At 43.1% G+C, this 23,491-nt stretch overlaps 1 protein-coding gene across 2 annotated transcripts in view; it reads left to right on the plus strand.

Moving 5' to 3' along the window:
- Nucleotides 1-13,341: 13,341 nt before the first annotated feature.
- The window catches only part of LOC147450630 (protein SAWADEE HOMEODOMAIN HOMOLOG 2-like), a 32,298-nt gene continuing 22,148 nt past the window's right edge, over nt 13,342-23,491 (plus strand). Inside the window, exons 1-3 of one of the 2 annotated variants that reach the window (XM_086519781.1) lie at nt 13,342-13,510; nt 13,843-13,928; nt 14,007-14,052. In XM_086519781.1, coding sequence (XP_086375907.1) covers nt 13,457-13,510; nt 13,843-13,928; nt 14,007-14,052 — 186 coding nt within the window. In that variant the 5' untranslated portion in view covers nt 13,342-13,456. The remainder of the gene's footprint in view (nt 13,511-13,842; nt 13,929-14,006; nt 14,053-23,491) is intronic. The other variant, XM_086519780.1, reaches the window with a different exon arrangement.

A 23,491-nucleotide genomic window follows, 5' to 3' on the forward strand; every position in this document is an offset into this window, starting at 1 on the left:
TGTTACCTGCTACCATCACCCACAAAAAAACAGTCAAGTTAGTCTATAAGGTGGAAGGCAAGGTGTCAGTGGATGCTCTTACTTGTTCTCAATGTCACTCTATCTCAAATAAATAAAAAAAGGAAACAAAAAGTTACACCATCTAAACCTGGTTAGAAGGGTCCATGGATGCTCTTGGGTAAAAAGTGTGCAGCCTTTTTGCAAAAGTAGGTGTTTGTCTTTTTTGGGTGAGTTTGTTCGTGAAGAGGAGGGAGTGGTGGGTACTCAAAACAAGGTGAGTGGGGGGTCAGAAAAAAGGGAGTGGTGTATTAAATTGTGAGTAGTGGGTATCCTCTAGACCCAAGAAAAGATCACACGCAACTTTGTTTTGACTCAAATTTTTTGTAAGGTTTGGGGGGTATGAGTAAAGTACCAAAAATTAGAGCTTTTGGGTTTGTTTCCATAGGGGTTTTTTTGGATGGAGAGAGAGAGAGAGAGAGAGAGAGAGGAGAGGGTTCTGAATACTACTGCTCATTGCGTACGTTTCTTACGATTGGCTCTGCTCACACGCTACTGTACATGCCTGTTTTCTTTTTTAAAGGTATGGCGTTACCTGGACCCTCGAGCTGCTACTTTGCACGTAGTTTTAGGCGATTCCTCTGCACAATTCAATTCGGAGTTGATGGGCTCTTTGCTTAAGGATGCCCTCACCCCTGATCCTCAAATCACTGGTGAACATCGAATTACCTTGTCTCCTGAGACTGTTTGGCCGTAGCTATCCATCTAACAAAAGAGAGGATTGGTCCTCTTTTTTGCAGGCAAACTCTCGGCTGTACAAGATATTGCAAGGAATCTTGATGGGGGGTTTTCAGCATCCAGCAGTTGATAAGATTTTTTACTCAGGTGTGGGGTTATTCAAGCTGGTGTTCTTTAAGCCAGAGGATAAAAATGCTTTGCTTTCGCTTCAACTAGCATTCTCTGTGGTCAGGTTGTTCATATTATTCCTTGGCAGCCAATTAAGCTTATTAAGGAGGAGCTTCTCACAAAGTGTCCGGTATGGGTTGAGCTCGTTGATCTGCCATCCTTTTTATGGCAAGCATTGGTAAATTGGGGGCGTGTTTAGGGAAAGTTCTTTTTTGCCCTTCTTTACACTGTCCCAATAGAAATCGAGTTTGTGTGCTTTGGCAAACATATAAAAAGTTCCCTTCCATTATGGAAATTGACTTGATGCACGTTGGAAAGCTGGTGATTTATCTGAAGTGGGGTACTCTTGCGGGGTCTTGTTTTCATTGTGGCAATGTGGGGCATTTCTTTAAAAATTGTCCTAATAATGTGCCCAACTCCCTAGACCTTATCCCCTCCTATCCTGGTAGTAAGACTTTGGTGCCCAAGGAGCAGATCTTTGGTCATGTGGATAAACCTACTCCTAGTTTTGCTAAGCCCATGACGCCTATCTCCAGCTCTCCTATTTATGCCAAGGTGCCTGTGCCACCTAAGAATGCTGCTGGTAAATCTCGAGTCTTGTCTAAACCTCTCTCTAATAAAGATAAAAGGTTCTCTTGCAAATGTGACTCTTGTTGCTTTTGATAAAGGGAAAAGATTTGCAGATGCTAATGGATACACTCCACCCGAAAAAACTTTTAAGCCTAAGGGTCCCTTTTCTAGCTATACTGCACCAAATTACTATGAGATACGCATGGAAGATTTGCCCTCACCTAGTACTCTTGTTGATATAGATACGATCATTGAGCAACATGCTTCCGCTATAAGGAATAGGCCTCCTCACTCCCCTATGCAGGATGGTTTTCATCTTGAGGTTAACATGCATGATGTTGTTTGTGAGGGGGACACACAAGTTCTTAAGTCCTCGATATGAAGTTTGCCTCTTTTAATGTAAGGGGTTTGAACGACCCCACTCGTCTTTATACCTTTAACATATGGTTGTTGTCTCAGAATCTTGATGTATGCTTTGCTCAAGAGCACAAGATGCATCATAGAGCATCTAAAACTTTGTTTTACAGAGGTTACTGTTGTTTTTATGGGGGTAAACCCAATGCTTATTCTGGGGTGCTCACCTTTATTAAGGCCTCTCTCAATCCCCAACTGCTTGCTGACCACCCCTCAGGAAGGGGATCTCTTTTTCTTATTGATTCTCCTTGGTGTCCTCTTACTCTCCTTAATTTATATGCTGATAGTGATCCTAGGTTGAGAAGCATGTTGTGGGATTGGGCTTCTGCTTTGCCCTTGTCTCAAGGGCTCGTTAGAGGAGACTTCAATATGGTCTGTAATGGTTCTGACACTACTTCTTGTGCTTCCGTTATTTCTTCGTTTGAAAGGGAGTTTTGGGATCAATTTGTTGTCTCAGCTGGTCTCGTTGATTCTTGGTAGTCTATTGGCCACCCTACCCAACATGGGTTCACGTTTCAGTCTTTATCCCAATTATCGTCTTGGTCTTGTCATGATAGGTTTTATTTTCTTTAGTCTCAATGGTTGCCTCATGCTGCTACAATGCAAGTGGATATGCAAATTGCTTTATTTGATCATTTTCCATTGTTATTAACCTTGTCTGATGTTGATATCGGTATGGATGGTATTGAAGTCGCGGAGCGGAGCGTGGGTCGACTCTCTCACACACACACACAGTGAGCTTACACAGTACAGTAGTACGCAGAGAACTGTTAGAAGGGTTATCTCCCAATTCCTTAGTATTCACAAAGAATAAGTTAGTATATACAAAGAGTTAGAGGTAAGTGAGTTAGGCGGGCGGCCAGCCATATCCACATAAGAGGCCACTTGGGCTTTAATCCCAACAACCTCCCACTTAAAGTCCAATGTGGCACTTTAAGTAACTGTAAATCTATGAACATAAATGTACAAAGATTTACATGGCTGCCATCTATCCAATGCCCAATAACTCACGACAATGGACAAAGCCCTCTCTTGGAAGTCCCTTTGTGAGTAGATCAGCAGGATTGTCCTTGGTGTGGATCTTCAGCAATTGTATCTGCTTGTCTTCAAGTACTTCCCTAATGAAGTGATATTTCACATCAATATGCTTAGTCTTCAAATGGAACACTGGATTCTTTGCCAATTGTATAGCACTTTGACTATCACAATATAACTCTGGCATTTCTACTTTGATTCCCAAGTCTGCAACCAATCTACCAAGCCAAATAGCTTCTTTGCATGCCTCATTTGCTGCAACATACTCAGCTTCTGTAGTAGACTGCGTAACACAATCTTGTAATCGAGATCGCCATGATATGGCACCTCCAGCCAATGTAAAGACATAGCCTGATGTAGATCTCCTCTTATCCAAGTCTCCTGCATAATCTGAGTCAGTGTATCCTCTGACACTCAAATCCTGACTACCATAGCATATGCGCATACTCTTTGTATGTTTTAAGTATCTCATGATACCTTTCACTGCCTCCCAATGTTTCTTGCCGGGATTTGACATATATCTGCTAACCACTCCCACTGCAAATGCAATATCCGGACGTGTAGCAATCATTGCATACATCAAACTACCCACTGCAGACGCATATGGAATCTTATCCATTTCAGCCTTTTCTTCCTCAGACACAGGACAATCTTGTTTGCTAAGTTTCACATATGGTGGCAATGGAACACTCAATGCCTTTCCCTTCTCCATATTGAAACGTTGCAAAACCTTGTCAATATACTCTGTTTGAGATAACCAAATCAACTTCTTTGATCTGTCTCTCTCAATGCGCATACCAAGTATATGACTTGCCTCACCCATGTCTTTCATGTCAAACGATTTTGCCATCTTTGACTTCAAAGCTGAAATTTCTTCCAAGTGTTTGCCAGCAATCAACATGTCATCCACATACAAAATAAGGATCAGCCAACTGCCATCCTTAGCCTTCTTTGTATATAGACAGTGATCGAACTCACTACGTTTGTAGCCTTGAGAAAGCATAAACTGGTGGAACTTATGGTACCATGCCCTCGGTGATTGTTTTAAGCCATAAAGACTCTTTAACAACTGGCATACCAAATGTTCCATGCCTTTCTCAACAAACCCTTCTGGCTGCTGCATGTAAATTTCCACATCTAAATCACCATGCAAGAACGCTGTCTTGACATCCATTTGGTGCAACACCAAATCCAATATAGCAACCAATGCAAGAAAGCATCTCAATGTAGTCATCTTGACCACTGGAGAGAAGACTTCATCAAAGTCAATGCCTTGTTCTTGCTTAAAGCCCTTGGCAACAAGCCTTGCTTTGTACTTTGGTTGACTATCATGAGCGGTGATCTTATACCTGTAAACCCATTTACAAGGTAGAGCCTTTTTGCCCTGTGGTAATTTAACCAACTTCCATGTCTGGTTTTTATGCAGAGCTGTCATCTCTGACTGCATGGCCAACTGCCAGTTTTTCGAGTCAACCACTTGTAATGCTTCCTTGTAACAAGATGGTTCTCCGCAATCTGTGAGCATGACATAATTTAGAGATGGCACATAACGATCAGGTGGTTTGGAGACACGCTCAGAACGTCTCACCACAACTGATTCTGCATCTCTAGCCACTATAGGCTGTTCCTGAGCCTGACTATGCTGTCTTGATGTGCTAGCACTAGGTCCATCTTCCCTGAAGACAACTCTTCTGATCTCCTCTGTCTTCTCTGGCTTAGCGTGAAACTTGGCTTCATTGAAATGCACATCATTGCTACGAATAAGCTTTCTGGACTCAGGATCCCAAAGCCGGTAACCCATCTTGCCCGATTCTCTGTAGCCAAGAAATATACACTTCTTGCTCTTTGGTTCTAACTTATTTCTAAACTCCTTAGGAATATGGCTATAAGCTTCACAACCAAAGACTCTGAGATGCTTATACGAAGGTGCCTTGCCTGTCCATAGCATCTCAGCCATTGCACTCTTATCCAGAACCCTACTAGGAGACCTGTTGATCAAATGGACTGCTGTAGCCACTGCTTCCGCCCAAAATCCATCAGGCAACTCAGCATTTGACAACATGCTTCTGACCTTCTCTTGTATGGTCCTATTCATACGTTCTGCAACCCCATTCTGTGAAGGATTATATGGTGCACTAAGTTCCCGCTTAATCCCTTTTGCTTCACAAAAGTCTTGAAAAGCTTTGGAAACATACTCTCCACCATTGTCAGTTCTCAAGCACTTCAGCTTCTGACCACTCTGATTCTCCACCAGCTGCAAGAATGTCTTAAAGACCTTGAGCACCTCATCCTTGTGCTTCAAGAAGTAAAGCCATACTTTGCGAGAATAGTCATCTATGAATGTACAAAAGTACGCTGCTCCCTCTAGTGACAAACTAGGCATTGGTCCGCATAGATCACTGTGTACAAGAGCTAACCGTTCGTCCCTACGATTCCTCTTTGATCTGTGTGGTTCTTGTGTTTGCTTACCATAAACACAATGCTCACAAAACTCAAAATCTTGAAATGAAAAGCCAGGCAAATAACCATAATGAGAAAGTATTTCCATTCCTCTTTTTGACATATGTCCCAACCTACGATGCCACAGTGACACACTTGGCTGCTCAATCACATTAATTACATGGTTTTTAACCTCTGAAACATGTAAAGTGTACAGAGTTCCTGACTTGCTGCCATGTGCTACAGTCATCAAACCTTTGGAGATCTTCCAAGAGCTGTTCCCAAAAACTGTCACATAACCCGCATCATCCAACTTCCCTGTACTAATCAAGCTCTTTCGGATTGCTGGAACATGTCTGACATTCTTGAGCCATAAAGAAGAGCCATTCTGAAACTTCAATTGCACATCTCCCACTCCAAGTATGTCACAAACCTGCTCATTGCCAAGTCTGACATAATCTTTAGTAGCCACATATGATGTAAACCACTCTTTGTGCGGAGAAACATGTAAAGATGCCCCTGAGTCGATAATCCAATCACTCATAGCATGTCCATCCTCTGCAGTCAAGAAAACAGAATCAAGATTGCTTGTAAGGAAGATGTCACCAGCTGCTATACCAGAATCACTGTCTGAACCAGATCCTGTGACATTCACCTCTTCAATCTTCACTGAACTCTTCTTTTCATCTTGCTCAGAACTCTTTGTTTTGCCTTTTTCTTGTTTCCACTTCGTACAGTCTCGCTTCATGTGACCCTTCTTGCCACAATGGTAGCATTCTATGTCATCCTTTGACTTCGAATCACGAGACTTACTTCGGTTTTGTGCCTTCTTACCCTTCTTCTCTTTAAACTGTTGTCTCCCTAGAACGACCAAAGCACTATTGCCTTTGCCTTTGTCAATGTTCTTCCTGTTCACTTCCTCTGTGAGCAAGCTGCCTTCTACATTGGCACTTGTAAGACCTTTTGGCGCGACAGAATTACTTAACGCTGTACGAAAAGTATCCCAACTGTCTGGCAAAGTGATTAAGAGAAACATAGCCTTCACTGATTCTGGAAAGACTATCTCCTGTGCTGTTAACTGGCTGAAAATTGTGTGAAATTCATTCAGATGATTTGACATGGCTGTCCCTTCCTTCATCTTCAAATCCACCAATTTCTTGAGCCAGTAAATCTGAGAAGCAGCACTTTGTTTCTCGTACATACCACATAGCTTTTGCCATACGCCATACGCTGTAGTCTCTTCTGCTACGTTGAAGTAAACATTTTCTGCCACTGTCAGCATGATTGTGGAACAAGCTAACTCGTCAAGCTCTTCCCACTCATCTTCAGCCATACCTTCTGGTCTCTCCCCTTTGAGCTTCAGTGGCTTCACTTGTTTTTTCTGCACCAAAACCTGCCAAATCTGCTTCTTCCAGAATGGAAAGTTTGTGCCATCCAGCTTCTTTATGTTGTAAAGAGTCTCACTTTGAGAAGATGCCATATCTGCCAAACTGTTTACTCCTGAGAAAAATCCGGCAGAGTTTCCCCTGTAAACTGGCCTCTGTACACAGTAAACAAGCTGTAATCAACAAGCTGAACACCTCTCCTCAAGAACTGTCAGTATTTTGAAAATTTTTGACAGAGTCTCCCCTGTAAACTGAGCTCTGGAAACCAAAAGATAGCTCAAAAAACAATCATAAATAGCTGACCAGTGACAAATCTAAAAAATCTCTGTAATATGCTGTCTTGTAAGCATACACTGTCTCCTCTCTAAGCGATGACAGAACCTGTATCTGTCTCAAGACTGAACCCTGAACAATGCCTCAACGGCCTGACGCATAAGATGCAATCCAGTGTCTACACAAAGTCATACATCCTAAGGGATAAAAGTCGCCGAAGAGGATGCGTGTAGAGGGGAACTCCAGCAACCTAATCCACCTCACACTGGGTAACCCAGCCCCCAGTGCTTGGCTTCAAAAAACCTCACACACGACCCTCTCAGATGGCTCAGCAAACTGCCCAGAACTAGCATACATACTATATCAGACCAATCACTGTCCTATGACCGCTGCGGCGGTCTGTCTGCTAGCGTGACTCACAACTAGCAGACCCACAATCACAGTACATCAATCTGCAATACATGCCAGTGGTGTCAAGCCGTCGTATGGCCACACCTCCCCTGGAACCTGGCAAGCACAAGAAGTAGCAATGCAGACTGCAATATATATATCTGATGATATATATGTGTACCTGGTCTATAGATGATGCTCTGAAGACGAATAAGTGATGTATGTCGATGTCGATATTGATGTCGACCACCTCCTGCTTGCCAATCTACACAAGACGGATTTCTTTGCGGCTGAAATCTATCTTCTGCTGTAGTGCTCAGAACGAAATTCTGAGGGCATAAATGGCTTCGAAAGAGGGGTAAAACCCCAGGTCGCCTGCTGGAAATGCTCCCGGAACGCCGAGTGTCAATTTTCGAACTCCGGATCCAGAATCTGCCGGAAAAGTGCGCGCACGCGCGATTGCGCAAAACCGCACTGAACCAAGGCTCTGATACCAATTGAAGTCGCGGAGCGGAGCGTGGGTCGACTCTCTCACACACACACAGTGAGCTTACACAGTACAGTAGTACGCAGAGAACTGTTAGAAGGGTTATCTCCCAATTCCTTAGTATTCACAAAGAATAAGTTAGTATATACAAAGAGTTAGAGGTAAGTGAGTTAGGCGGGCGGCCAGCCATATCCACATAAGAGGCCACTTGGGCTTTAATCCCAACAGGTATTGGATATGTCAGGCCCTTGATGATTAATAATACCTTGCTTCGTCATCCTGACTTTGAATCTTAGGTGGTTGCTTTAGTTGATCGCATCAAGGCTGATCATGCCCTTGCTCCTGCTGATGCTTGGAATCACTTGTGTATTGGCATGCAACAATGTATTAAATTTGTGGGCACGGTTGTAACTAATCAGGGCAGGCAGGAAGTTAAGGCAGCATGTAAAACCATTGAGACTCTTTTGCATCAGGATGTACAATGCTTGACGGATAAGAATTTGGCTTGTTTGGTTGATGCAAGGGATGTATTGTCCGCTTTTGATGTGAAACTAGCTAAAAGAGCCAGATTTTTATGTAGACAAAAGGAACTGCATGATACTCAGGGGACTTCGAAAACCTTTTATGCCAGGTTCAGACAAAAACATGCAAGGGAATGTATATCCTCGCTTCTTAAGGAAACTGGGGAGCTCATTGATACCCCAACAGGCATTACGCAGGAGTGTGTTCACTATTATGAACATATGTTGAATCAGCCTGCAGATACCTCCAAGGAAAGATACAGAGCTACAGATCTCATGCTACATACTGTGGATGTATGTGTGGATCCTTTCACTGCCAAGACTTGACCAATTATTTGATGAGCGTGAATTGCGATGGGCTCTATTGAAGTTACCTAATGATAAGACTCCTGGTATATGTGGGCTTTTAAAGGAGTTTGTGTTGGCTTATTGGGAGCAACTCAAAGATTTGGTGCTTGAGTTGGTTAATAGTATTTGGATGGATCAACACATGCATCCGAGCCTCAAGCAGGGAATTATTAACCTTGTACCTAAATAGCTGTTCCCCTCTTCCTTGAATCACTGGAGACCAATACAATGATGGGCATCCTTTATAAAATACTTGCAAAGGCTATTGTTTTGAGACTCACTCCTGTTCTTAGCAAGCATATCCATAGGGCATAGTCGGGCTTCATAGCAAGAAGATCTATTTACGATAACATTATTATAGTGATGCTTGGCATGGAGGTAGCTAGAAAAAAAAAACAAAAGCTTGTTTTACTTCAGTTGGATTTTGCAAAGGCTTTTGACTCCGTGCAGTGGGACTTTATTGTGATGGTTGCTGAAGCTTGGATTTGGCCCTCGAATGGCATCTTGCATAATCTTATTAGGGAATGGAGCGATTTCGAGGGTCATTATCAATGGTAAGCTGACTGCTCCTATCAATATATGCAGATTTGTGAGGCAGAGCTGTCCACTTAGTCCTCTTCTTTTTGCCATTGCCACACATCCCCTATTTTGCTTTTTGGAATTGCAAGCCAAATTGGGTAAATTGTATGGTCTGACTATTGCCCAACATCATTTGGTTGCTCTTGGGTTTGTTGATGACACTTCTGCCTTTCTCCGAGCGGATAATGTAAATATTGGTAAATTTATGTCATATGTTTTCGTCTTTGCTTTAGCAGCTGGTTTGTCCCTCAACTTGGATAAGTCTCAGCTTGTAAATATTTCAGCTGATAGTTTTGACCGCTTGATTTGGAGTGGTAAAAGAAATCCTCGGAGGGTTGTCTTTAGACATCTTGGTTACCCTTTGGGGGTTGATGTATCTCGCAAACAGCTTACTGAATGGGTTCTCACTCGAGTCTTCGACAAGATTGCCTCTTGGCACTTTGATGAATGGCCCTTGCATGTAAGGTTAAAGATACTAAAATCGATTTTGCATCCCTATATATTGTATTATCTTCCCCTTTTGTCTTGGTCTCATGCAGCACTCAAGCAGTTTCATTCTGCTGTTTTGACATTTTTATGGGGCTCTTCCCATTCTGCATGGTTAGCTTGGCACTATATTCAGATTCCCATGAATCGAGGTGGGTTGGGAGTTCTTGATTTGTCTAAGCATGTGGAGGCTCGCAGAGCTACTTTATTGCAACATATGCTATGTAGATATTTGGGACATTCTGGAGACTGCTATTGTTTACTTTCATGGTCATTGGCACCTATCTGTATGGGACAAGCTGTTTACTGCTGCTCCTGTTAAGTCAGGTTGTGATACTGTTGATCTGCTTGTTGCATCTTGGAAAGTTATACTGTCTAAACTTGAATGGCAAGGTAGGTAGAATTATACAGGTAATTCATTGGGCTTGGAAAATGTGTTCTGGAGCTATGTATTTAAAACTCCCCCTACTCTAGTTATTGGCAAGCAAGCCCTCTCCGTTTCTAAAAAGGGGGTAGGGTCAATCCAACAAGTTTTAGATTCAGAAAGCAATTTTATTGCTTTCCTGATTGCCAGGAGGCAATTCCAGCTTGGATTTGGACTCAAGATTGCTTGGAATAAGTTGGGGGAGTGTTTGTCGGATCTTCAGCTACCATGTAATTTGAATGTAGAGGATAGATTCCGTGATTGGTCATTACCTACTTCTGAAGCCAATTGGTGGTTATTGTCTACCAAAAAAATTTACTTTGCTTTGCTTCCTGATGCTGTTCTACATGTAAGATGCAATCAAATTTGGTCCATGACCAAGGGTACTGAATGGTGGACTGCTAAACTCGCCAGTATCTGGTCTCTTCAATGCTCGTTTAGGCACAAAGTCTTTCTGTGGAGGATTTGGACTGGGGCCATGCCTCTTGGAGAATTGCTGCTGAAAAAAAATATTACGGATGGAAGCTGCCCTTGTTGTTGCAAACTTGAATCTGCTAAACACCTCTTCTGGTCCTACCCTATAGTACATCATTGGTGGAAATGCCTGCACGATCGTTGGAGGAATGCTTGGCAGATCACGCTTACGAATTTTAATGTTACTTTTGGTACTTTCTTGCATCATGACCAGGTATCACTCTATGCGTTCTCCTGGTGAGAATCTGGATGTTGTCTTTCATTTGGTCTGCTCGTAATTCTACAGCTTTTGATACCTCTACCTTTAGTAGCTATTCTCTTCCTTGGTCTCACCTTCATTAAGATCAAGGAAGATCTTATAGCTATGGATATGTATCATGATTCTGGTGTACAATAGGTTTTATCTGCTCTTTGATATAATATAACAATCGAGTCGGTTTTTCCAAAAAGTGTGTGTGTGTGTGTGTGTGTGTGTGTGTGTGAGAGAGAGAGAGAGAGAGAGAGAGAGAGAGAGAGAGAGAGAGAGAGAGAGAGAGAGAGAGAGAGAGAGAGAGAGAGCACAACTGCCTATGACTCGAGAGCTAGGAGCGTGGCTCATTGGAAGATAGAAGAGAAGCCAATAGAATCTCCAAAGAATACTCAATTTGCAATTTTTTTGAGTAAATTGAGTATTGTATTGGCTTCTCTTCTATCTTCCTAGTATAATAATAATAATCTATATTCTAATAATTAATAAGAACAATCTATACTATATATGAATGAGAGAGGAATTCAGGCGGCCACGTGGCTGAAAATGGCTTGCTGAGTGACGTTATACCAGCAGACCCCCGACGAGTGCGCTTTGAGTCGACAATGAGGACAGTGCGTGCAGCTAGACAGATGACACTCACGGCACCCGCGTCTCACATATGACTCACGAGAGAACTGTCTCACACATCTAGCGCGTGCAGGCAAAAGAAGCCGAGGTCGAGACGGGTTGCTTTCTCTCTCTCTCTCTCTCTCTCTCTCTCCCTCCCTCCATCAAAGCACTCACTGGATCCTCCCTGGCAGTAGCTCGAACAGACATAAGACGATCCGGCATCATTCTCTCTCTCTCTCTCTCTCTCTCTCATGCGTAGGCCTCTCCACTGGCGTTGGGCAGCATTTTTTCTCTCTCTCTCTCTCTCTTTCTCTCTCTCTCTCTCTCTCATGCGCATACAAAACTGAGAAGACTCCATGGCCCGTAAAAAACCCCCAATATTTTAATTCTCAAAACGCCTCCAATATTTTGTCACAATTCCCAAAATGCCCTTCGATTTTTCCAAAATTCCCCAAATACCCCTGGTCGTGGGATTAAATCTCTCGAAAGACAATTTATATTTTCATAAGGAGACTTGATTGTCTATCAATAGAAGATGCTAAAACTAGAATTTGAGTCCGTTGGTAGGCTCTCTAGATAAATTGCTTCGTTATATTTAGACATAATATTTTCCCTTTCTTGCGACGTAATTTGTGACTAATTACATGCTAAGCACTCAAAATCGGATTTAATTGTCAATCAAAAAGGAATAAAGATTAGGAACATAAATACAAGGGTATTTTGGTAACTTTTGAAATTTGGGGAATATTTTTGGGAATTTCCAGAGATTAGAGGGGTATTTTGGTTTGGTAATTTTACCAAAAAAAAATCAATCAGACGGTTGCTTTGAGGTAGTTTCAAACATATTTTTTTTCAAGATAGACGATTTTTTTTGCAATTTAACTCTAATTTCTTGAATTTTCCAAGCGGACTTTCTCCTTCTCCCTGTCCCTTCAACCGGCTGTTTTGATTGTTCAATTCGACTGCTCAAAGGCTTAGTTGAAGCCCTTTTCTCGAACATTGGTGCGGAGAGAGAGAGAGAGAGAGAGAGAGAGAGAGAGAGAGAGAGAGAGAGAGAGAGAGAGAGAGAGAGAGGACCACCCATGAGAACTGGATACAAGACTGTGTGTGTGTGTGTGTGTGTGTGTGTGTGTGTGTGTGGCAACACCCATCCAAAGAGAGAGCCGCTCAGAGTTCTGGCATGTGTGTCATTAATTTAAGGGAAAATTACCAAAATACCCCTTTAATTTGTGGAGATTCCCAATATACCCCTCAAATTTCAAAAATTCCCAGAATACCCTTGTATCTATTTTTGTTGGATTCTTCAAGATTTTCTAATCTTTATTCTTGTTTGACAATTGAGATCGGTTTTTGAGTGCTTAGCATGTAATTTGTCGCTAATTATCTCGCAAAAAAAGCAAATTATGTCTAAAAATAATGAAGCAATTCATCTTCAAAGCCTACATAACCAACTCAAATTTTAGTTTTAGGATCCTGTATGGTAGACACTCACTCTTCTTACGAAAAGCTACAATTTTTTTTGTTTTTGGAGAAATTTACTCTCACAATTAGGGGTATTTTGGAAATTTTGGAAAATTTGAAGGGCATTTTGGGAATTTATGACAAATTATGGGGTACTTTGGGAATTTTTGAAATTTGAGAGGTATTTTGATAATTTCCACAAATTAGAGGGGTATTTTGGTAATTTTTCTTTAATTTAAAGCGAGACCCGCCGGTAGGCGGGTCGCGCAAGCTAGTAATATTAGATTAATAATATGGGTTTCTCCCGTTCTTGATTACAGGCCTAAACATCGAGTGTTCAGTTTAGTGCAAAACACAGAGCGCGACGAGCAAGCTGTACGTGATCGATCGTCGTTGTGCGGAAGAACGATGGGGCGACCACCTGCAAATGGCGGCCCTGTCTTCCGTTTTCTCCCAAACGAGGTTATAAGTTTCCTGTGTTCACGTTTTTGTGTCGCGGCGAGAGAGAGAGAGAGAGAGAGAGAGAGAGAGAGAGAGAGAGAGAGAGCAGTCATAAACAACGCAACTATCTCATAAACACACCAACAGAATGCATGCATAAGGGAGAAGAGGATTAGATGTGGGAGGCGATGCATAAGTCGAAATCAAGTTTAGTTACCTCAGCTGGCTCGCTGTCCTGTAGCGAGTCAATGAAGAACGGATTTTTTAGGCAGTCTTGCACGTTTTCATGATAGGCAAACCATCTATATCAGCCTTTTTTCTTATTCACGCATCAAAACAATGTGTCAACACAGGTTGCAACTATGGAGAAAACTCTGGAGGATTTTCAGGGTAATGCCCCAACTAAAGAAGCTATGCAAGGGCTTGCTGATGCATTCAGGTATTTTATCCATCATAAATTAAGATAACGCTTGAAATCATGCAACTTGACATGACCTGTGATTCTTTTCTCATGCAGCATCAGTGCTGAGCGAGCTGGGAAGACCACGGTTCAGTACAAACAGGCAAACACCTTTCCTGATTTAGAAATTAACTAAGGGTTCAGATTCCTTGTCCTTTAAATTTTTTTTGAAGTATTATTTTCAAAAGTTTTATCTTTTGCAATTTGTCTAGAAAGCTCTAAGGTTAGATGGAAAATTGGATTATGTACTTGTATGCATGTTTGTACCTTTTGGCAAGGGGACAGACAGTAAGTAGAGGGATTTATGGGATCTTGGAATGAAAATATAGCATATCAACTCCAAAGATGTTATATGACGGGAAAGTCTTTGTAGGTCTATGGAAGATTATAATTACTTGAATCCTGAGGAGGAGAGTAGGTTGAAAGAAATAACTTCAGAATATTGTTTGTATTGATTGATGTGAACTCTAAAAGTATTGGTTCAACAGACTACATAAATACATGGTCAAAGCCATGGGGATTTTAAGCAAGCAAATACTCCTTAGTGCAAGTTCCTAAGCCCTGGACACTAAATCTAGGTTCAAGTTGTGGCATTTGAATTGAGAAAGTCTATAGAGGAAGCACCCTCATTTATAACAGATGTCATCAATGAAGGCATTAGTTGTAGGTAGCCCTTTTTGTCTCAATATTGAGCAACTTTCCACTTGAGGTAGAACTACGCTGTTCTCCTTCTAATGATGCTTGTAAATTCACATAGAGCTAACATCACTTTGAGTGTCACAAGTTTATGACGTGGCATGACCAACTTGAAGGACTGGCTGAGAGGACAAGGGGCTAGAGTTTAAAATTCTAATCCAGAAGAACCCGAAGATGTGGGTGTGGGGCATTGCAATAGATCTTCGCTTTGGAGTGTCCAGGGCTATAACAGTGGTATCAGAGCTCAAAATGATTCTTCTTCGCCGATCCTTTCTGTAGCACACATGGGTTCTTGCGGAGAATCTGACAGAGATGACACCCTTCCGATTGCTAGTTTGTGGGGAGATAAAGAAAAGCTAAATCCCAGCGGGGAATAGAGAAAACCAACGGAGAATCCAACCGGGAAGGTTTTTTGAAGTCTGTGTGCGCTATTGAAGTTCGATCCTTTTTCTGAGGAGTCTAGAGATTCTGGCGAGAAATCTTGGCAGAGCAGAGTACAAACGTCAAGTGTAGGTTGATGCATGAAAAGGTTGATGAAGTACTCCAAGAACCCGAAATATGTGAATCAATTGAAGGATTAATTGCTTGACAAGGTTCACTCCAGATGGCGAGAGTTCGTCCATTCACCTCTCAAGTTGGTAATGAAGTAGAAAGCAAAGCAGAGCACAAAAAAGCAGAAATTGTACTTGTAGAAAGAGTTTGATGAAGCTCCTGAACAGTAGACAAATCAGATGATGAAAAGGCTAAAGCACTCTCGGAAGAAGAGCAAAGTAGCAAATGTGTCCGGTTATTTGGCCAGAAATCAACTTTTGAGGTGGTTAGCAGATCCAAGAAGCGTGTTCGGCTCAAGGATGACCCAAAATTCTCTTCGTCTTGAGAGAGGTCGTCGTCTTTTAGTTTTAGTGAGGATGAGAAAAAGTGGAAGAAGCGGAGGAAAAGCAAGAAAGGCAAGAAAAGCAAGGAAAGCAAGACTACGAAAAAGTCTCTCTCTCTCTCTCTCTCTCTCTCTCTCTCTCTCTCTCTCTCTCTCCCCCCCCCCCCCCCGGTGCAATTGGTAGTTTTCGTACGTTTTTCAATACATGTTTGCTTCGGAGTGTCCAAGGCTATAACATCGAGCATGAAATTGCACCAAAAGAGATGGAAAGAATGACTCATATTGGCAAAATATGCCTATATATGATCGATGGCGTCATGATAGATAACTAGATAAACACATGCCTAGAGGGCTCCAAATGACAGAGGCAAAAAAGGCCTTAGAGGCAAAAAAAGGCTAAAGCCTAAGTAGTGAGGGGGTGGGGGCACAATGACGCATCATGCTACGAAAGTACTTACCTCATGAGAAGGCGTAATATGAATCTTAATGTTGTGTCAGCAAGGTTGAGATTAGGCTACATCCAAACGTTCATTAGTGGAAGTTGGATCATCCTGTGTCATCTCCCACTCAATGAAGGGATCGGCGTTCTTTGTCATGCCTTAGAAATCTGCGTAAGGTAGCACTCACGAATACCAAATCATTGGCCCTTGGGGCTATAAGACGTCACAAAAACAAGATTAGTGACCCTTCGGAGCCTAATATTGTTTTTCTTCCGAGAGGCAATGTGATTGTAGACACTCCAAAATTTCTCTAAGTAATTGCAGCTCACTGCTTGGTCAATGATATGGACATCCAAGCGCTACAATTTAGCCCCATATGATCCATAGGCCTCCCACCATAGCGCCACTAAAATCTTGGTTCGATCATTTGTGCATCTAGACCTTTGAAGGAGTCCTTCTGCCCATCAAGAGATAATCAATCTCTAACCATGCCCCTTGGAGCCTAAGATGGTTCGTCTCCCTAGAGGCTATGTGACTATAGAGGCTCCAAAGTTTCTCTAAGCAATTGGAGCTCACCGTTGTAACAAACTGCTGACGTGTCAAAGCCTAAAGAATGGAGGCAACTTATAGATGTGGCTGAGGGGCCTAAACTGGCACAAAGTGATGACGTGGCTGCCCAAAAGCAAAAACCCTAATTTTGAAAACCCTAATCCTAAAACTTGCAAACCCTAACTCTGGAAACCCTAACCTTAAAACTTGCAAACCCTAATTTTGAAAACCCTAACCCTAAAACCTACAAACCCTAATTCTGGAAACCCTAACCCTAAAACTGCAGACACCCTAACTAACCCTTAGGACAGCAGGGAGATTTTCGAAAATTGCGTTCGCTGATGATGTGGTATGGATTTCCGTGATTTACGCTGGCAGCTTTTTGGCTTTGCTTTTAGACCAGATGCTTTTAAGTTTGAAGGCTTTTCACTGTAATTGCTTTTTAGGCCAAGGGCCTTTAAATTTGAGGTTAGGGCTCATTTTCTGGCATGCTTCTTGGAGAAGGTGCAGAGTTTGGAGTACCGGCTTGTACTTTGATGATGCAATATAAAGAAATACCAAAAGGGGCGCCAATGTTTGGGGCCAATACTCTCTGGGGTGGAATTTCGCCACTCCGTGTCGCGTGTCGTCTCTCTCTTTCAGTTCAGTTGTTATTGAAGTGCTAAAAGTCTGTTCAGTCTGCTCTTTTCTATTGGCACGTGGTGCCCGTCTTGTGACAGTGGTATCAGAGCATCAGGCTTGTGCTTTTCTGAAAGCATACGGGTCCTACCAAAGAGCAGACAGAGGTATTGGAATTTTATTCGGGATATCTTCGCCCTCCAACAGAGCATCAGGCGTGTGCTTTTCTGAAAGCATACCGGTCCTACCAAAGAGCAGACAGAGGTATTGGAATTTTATTCGGAATATCTTCGCCCTCCAACCCGGACTTATTAGCCACTCCCACCCTTACTTCATCGTGTATCGGGCGCGCTCCCATCTTCATCGCAGTGTCTTATAGGGCATAAGCCAATTAAGATCACTTGCAAGAGAAGGATCCATATTTCTTTCAAGTCACTGTTTTTTCTCAAAACCAGTGCCATACAGATGTTGATGTCTACAGCTACCAAGCAGCATACTCCAAGTACTTGGCAAGCTTTCAAGAAAATTTTTGCCCCAAGTTATATGGTTTCTGACATCTTCCTTCGGAGTGCAACTTCTGGCAGATAGGGATATCTCTTCACCGCAGATGACCTTGGAGGTTCGGTGTGATTGCTATCTCTTGGGACTACCATCGCCGCCAAAGAAACACTGACTGTCCAAGAGCTGATGGACCATGCTGTGCTCGGCTACGCAGGTATCAGGATGGAAAGTCAGTCGACTTTTCGAGCTCGATTGATGTTGAGATTGCTTTTTAATTTTGAGTTCTGTTTGATCTTGTTTGGTGATCCTGTTTGGAATTTGTTTGAAATGGATGATATTTGTTTTGAACCTGTTTTGGCGCCGATTTGAATTGTTCGACTCTGGTGAGATACTGGTTTCAATGATTGGTGATTTTACTCCTGGGAAAGAAGTGAGAAATACTGTTTTGGTATTGTTTGAACCTCGGAACGACGCAGACCGATGCCTGGGGAGCGTTTCGTTGTATGTTTGAAAACTTCGGAACGACGCAGGCCGATGCCCGGGGAGCGTTCCGTTGTATACTAGAAAACCTCCGAATGACGTAAGCCGATGCTTGGGGAGCGTTTGGTTGTATGCTTGAACCTCAGCGCGACGCTGACTGCTCTGGGGAGCGTTTGGTTGTATAGTCCTCTGAGCTCATGGCCCGGACCTTTTTAGGTTATTTGCGGGGGGAGTGACGAGGTAGTCATTGAGTAGCTTCATACCACAGACCGTTTGTCTCGGGGAGTGCTCAGCGGCGGCGTTTGTTGTGTCGTGGAACGTGCATATGTAAGCATTTGTGTTGCAGTGTGATGTGCCAATCACTGAATATTCCTAATTGGATGAGATTGCCTGGGTATGTAATTTTAGTGCATCAAGTCAGTCGTGGAAGATCAGTACGGTCTGGGTGTGATGGCTAATTTTACTACGTCGGAATAGAGTTTCGATCAGGATGAAAGGAGAAGCTAACTCCTTCATCATAAGAGCAGAAAGGAGAAGCTAACTCCTTGATCAAAACAGCCGAAAGGAGAAGCTAACTCCTTGATCAAAATAGCCGAAAGGAGAAGCTAACTCCTTATCAAAAGAGCAGAAAGGAGAAGCTAACTCCTTAATAAAAGAGCAAACTGATTGTCCCTCGGAATGTCTCTCGGAAATTTTTGAGCTAACTTGAGTTGTTTTGCAGATATGCTGTAATCGCGGACGATTACTTCTTTCAAGAAGGAGAGATGTAACAAACTGCTGACGTGTCAAAGCCTAAAGAATGGAGGCAACTTACAGATGTGGCTGAGGGGCCTAAACTGTCACAAAGTGATGACGTGGTTGTCCGAGAGCAAAAACCCTAATTTTGGAAACCCTAACTTTGGAAACCCTAACCCTAAAACTTGCAAACCCTAATTTTGGAAACCCTAACCCTAAAACTATAGAAACCCTAACCCTAACCCTAACCCTAACCCTTAGGGTAGCAGGGAGATTTCCGAAAATTGCGCTGGTTGATGACGTGGCAAGCTGTACGGATTTTCGTGATTTACGCTGGCATTTTAGACTAGATGCTTTTAAGTTTGAAGGCTTTTCACGGTAATTGCTTTTTAGGCCAAGGGCCTTTAAATATGAGGTTAGGGCTCTTTCTCTGGCATGCTTCTTGGAGAAGGTGCAGAGTTTGGAGTACCGGCTTGTACTTTGATGATGCAATATAAAGAAATACCGAAAGGGACGCCAAGGTTTGGGGCCAATACCTTCTGGGGTGGAATTTCGCCACTCCGTGTCGCGTGTCGTCTCTCTTTCAATTCAGTTGTTATTGAAGTGCTAAAAGTCTGTTCTATCTGCTTTTTTCTATTGGCATGTAGTGCCCGTCTTGTGACACACTCCTCGGCCAATAATATGGATGTCACAAACTGGTGACGTGGCTAGCCCCCGACACAACCCTGCAACTGGTGACATGGCAGTAGCCCGGATAAGGCGTCGTAAAACGCGCTGACATTGCTGACATGGCATTCCGTATGGATCTCCCCAAATTACGCTTCCAGCTTTTGGGCATAATGCTTTTTGAGTTGAAGCTTTTGAATTAGAGATTTTTGGGGCTTTGCTTTTGGGCATCCCTTGTACTAATAAATAAGTGGGCTAGGTCTCATTAGTCAGAGCATCTGGACTCAGAGTCTGAGAGAGAGCGCCTACCTACTCTCTTGTACTTTGAACACAGATTAATATAAAAAGAAATATCGAAAGGGGCGCAGTCTTTGGGGCCAATACCTGTGGGCATGGAACTACGCCGGGCCGTGCCGTCTTTGTGAACTGTTTTGAAGTGAATCTCTGTTGCTAAATTGGCTTTATGTGACAGAAGAATAATTCTAAATGAATTATTGGATTTATAAGTGAGGGTTTTATCGCTTGGTTACACCAAGGAAAAATAATTCTAAATGAATTATTGGAATTTTAAGTGAGAGGGTTTTTCTCACTTGAGACATCTGAGTACAGAGTATTCCTAGTACGTCATTCAAAGTAATGACGGGAGCACTGAGAACGGGAATATCTGTAAGGCCACCAGGAACGGGTACTTTTGATGCGTCACAATGGATGGGTGACAGGGAGCATCGGGAAGAAGTATCCGACCATCCGAGAACGGACATCTTTGATGCGTCATAGGATGGGTGACAGCATCGCGAAGGAGATTGTACCGTAAGTTCGGTAGGAAGTACTAGGTGATGGGTATTCCTGATGCGTGACAAGGTGGGTGACGGGTGCATCGGAAAGGGAACGTCCATAGTCAGGAGGAAATTCCGAACTGTGTTAGACTTGTGCTCAAGGAAAAGCAAGCACTTGGATGAAGATGGGCTCAGAGGAAACTTTGAGGAAAAACAGATACTTTTTGAGAAAGCGGGATTGCTTTTAGGGAAAGCAGATGCTTTCCCGCGAGGAAGTCTTTCTGCATTGTAGTTGTTATGTGATTGCATCCAGGGACGCTTGGCAAGTGCTGTGAAAGCATTGTTTTTAACTTTTAAGGTTTTATTGAGTTTTTGGGCAAATTCAGACTATTTTAAAATATGCCGGCTGCCCACTTAATAAGTGGGCAGCCATTTGATAAATAAGGCAAGAGATTCAGCTAGCGTTTTCTCTCTCTCTTTTTCAAATAGAATAGCGCGCAAAAAAAAAAAAAAAGAAAAAAAAAAAGGCGGTGATCTCTACTCGAGCAGCTATTCGTGCCTGTGCCCAGGAGCTATAAAGCATCACATGCCCTCACTCAGAAGAGAGGATGAGTTTTTGCAATAAGGAGATGCTGCTGCAGAGTTCACCCGCAAAGAAGACGTTTGCCGGTGATGCCCATGACTGTCCCAAGTGTACCCGATGTCGCCAAGACCCAGTGCGCGAGTTCCCTCGCGAAGAAGTGCCTACGGAGCGTGTTTCGATCGCGACAAGTTGCTGTTTTCTCTGTTTTTCTGGCAGAACGCCGCCCCCAAAAAAAAAAAAAGAAGGCTGCGATCTCTATGCGAGCAGCTATTTGTGCCCGTGGCCAGGAGCTATAAAGCATCACATGCCCTCACTTAGAAGAGAGGATCAGTTTTTGCAAGAAGGAGATGCTGTTGCAGAGTTCACCCGCAAAGAAAACGTTTGCCGGTGATGCCCATGACTGTCCCAAGTGTACCCGATGTCGCCAAGACCCAGTGCGTGAGTTCCCTCGCGAAGAAGTGCCTATGGAGTGTGTTTCCATCGCGACAAGTTGCTGTTTTTCTCTGTTTTCAGCCCATAAACATTGTAAACGGGGCTGATTTATGAGAAGGAACCCAAGAACACACCTCTTTTGTGTGTAGGATTGGAACAAAGGATTTTCTATGTAGAGATCTCTTCCGGGGAATTGCTTTTCGAGAACTGAGCTGCGTTTCGAGCGTCGAGATTGTGAAGGTAACGATTTTCATGTTATGATCTCTTAAGTATATGATTGCAGGTGTACTTCCTCTTCGTGAGAGAGTAGGAGCAGAGGAAGGCACGAGCCTCTGCAGGATAAAAGCGCTCTGAGGAACTAGAGCCAGATCAGCCCAAGGGTTTCGTACTTGAGTTTGGGAAGTAGATCCACGGATCCGAGAGTGGTAGACTCTCAAGATGTGATCCGGAAGTTGAAAATTCCCAAGGGAAGGACTTCATGTCCGGGAAAGCAGAGTTATTCTGCAGGAAGAGGTCTCTGGGAACAGAGTCAGAAAAGAGTTGTAGGGATGCCATGCCCTGAGTCTGGAAGGTGAGATCCAGAGGCAAGAACCTTGATTCTCGAGGAATTGGAATAAGGAACGGAAGTTCCTTGGAATAGGGTTTTTCCCTAGGAATCGGAAGCTGAGGCTTCCAGGAACCATCAAGTCTTATTCTAGAACGAACGTGGTAATACGTTCGGTTGAAGTGCTTGTATAGACTTCTCCTCAGTAATAAAGATACTATTACGGGGGGGGGGACCAACCCATCTTCTGGTCCCCAGTACTGTGTCGATCTTCTCACTCTCTCTCTTTCCCTTTATCTATTTCTCTCTATATACTCTGGCTTCAGTATTAAGTGATAAATTCTATTTATCCGAATGTATTTTATATTGTTATGCGCTCCCGTTTGTGACAATCTCTGTTGTGTCACGGTAGAGTCTTGACTTGGAGCGTCCAAGTTTGTTACAGTGATATCAGGGCGCGGCCGATTTCTCTTGTACCAGGAAATCCGATCCTTTTCTCGCAACACTAATAGATTCCAACAAGAACCAGTCGACTTCTTCTGCATCTGCTAATGTGGGAGGAGATCACGAAGAAGATTTTCATGATCAAGTAGAGGAAGAGTACGGGCACCTCGGCCTTCTCAGTTCGAACTTGAAGAGATGGAACGTCGACAGCAAGTTGACGAGGCAACAAAGCAGATGATTAAAATTGCGAAGGATCCGAAATTGCAAAATTTTTGTTTCAGCAATCCATCACAGAAGTGCACACACCCAGTGGAAGAAAGCCACACAACCACCCATCAAACCGGCAATCAAGAAACTTCCTTCTCCGAGGATGTTTACAGAGCAAGAATTACAAGAGGTGGTTCAGACACAGATCAGTCGGCTTTTGGACGCAAACAACTAATCCAAAAAGCAAGAGAAAAAGCATAAGAAAGGGACCGACTTCCTGGGTTATTTGGGTCGTCAATCTTCTTTTGCATCGGCAAGAAAGCAGAGGAGCGTGTACGATTTGAAGGACTACCCAGTTCTTCTTCTTCTTCTTCTGATAGTTCTTCTAGCTCTTCTGACTCGAGTGAGGAAGACAGAAAAGGCAAAAACAAAGCAAAACGCAAAGCTTCCGAAAGGGCAAGAAAAAGGCAAGGAAGCCCAGATTTCACCCAATTTGTGATAGTTCTACAGAGGAGTCATCCTTAGACAGTTCAGACTCCGACGATCACATGTTTTATGCAAAGAAGCAGCTTTTTTACAGAGCCAACCAATATGACTTTCTCGAAGACAAAAGCAAGAAAGTAGAAGAATTCAAAGAAGGTGGACAATCGATTAAGTTTGACTCCTTTTCTAGGTTCCGAGATGGTTCGAGGGCTTTGGCCTTCATTCAGCAGTTTGACATAGCTCTCTGGAGGGCATTACTCAGAGCACTCCAAGATTAGGAGGGCTACATCTTTCTTCAAGGGAAATGCTCGAACATGGTGGTCTATTCTTCTGAGGCAGGAAGCTCAAGTTAAATGGTTGGGACCACCAACAGAGGCTGTTCTAGTGGCACCCGGACGGGACATAGCCATTACACCTGTCATTGGCAAACTTCGGTTGCATTGTTAGAGGTATTTGGGGCACGAGGACTTTTACATAATGCCCTTGGAAGGTTGTGACGTCCTCCTTGGAGTAC

The sequence above is a fragment of the Adiantum capillus-veneris genome, chromosome 9 (assembly GCF_014529385.1).
Source record: "Adiantum capillus-veneris isolate H3 chromosome 9, ASM1452938v2, whole genome shotgun sequence".
Classification (NCBI taxonomy): Eukaryota; Viridiplantae; Streptophyta; class Polypodiopsida; order Polypodiales; family Pteridaceae; genus Adiantum; species Adiantum capillus-veneris.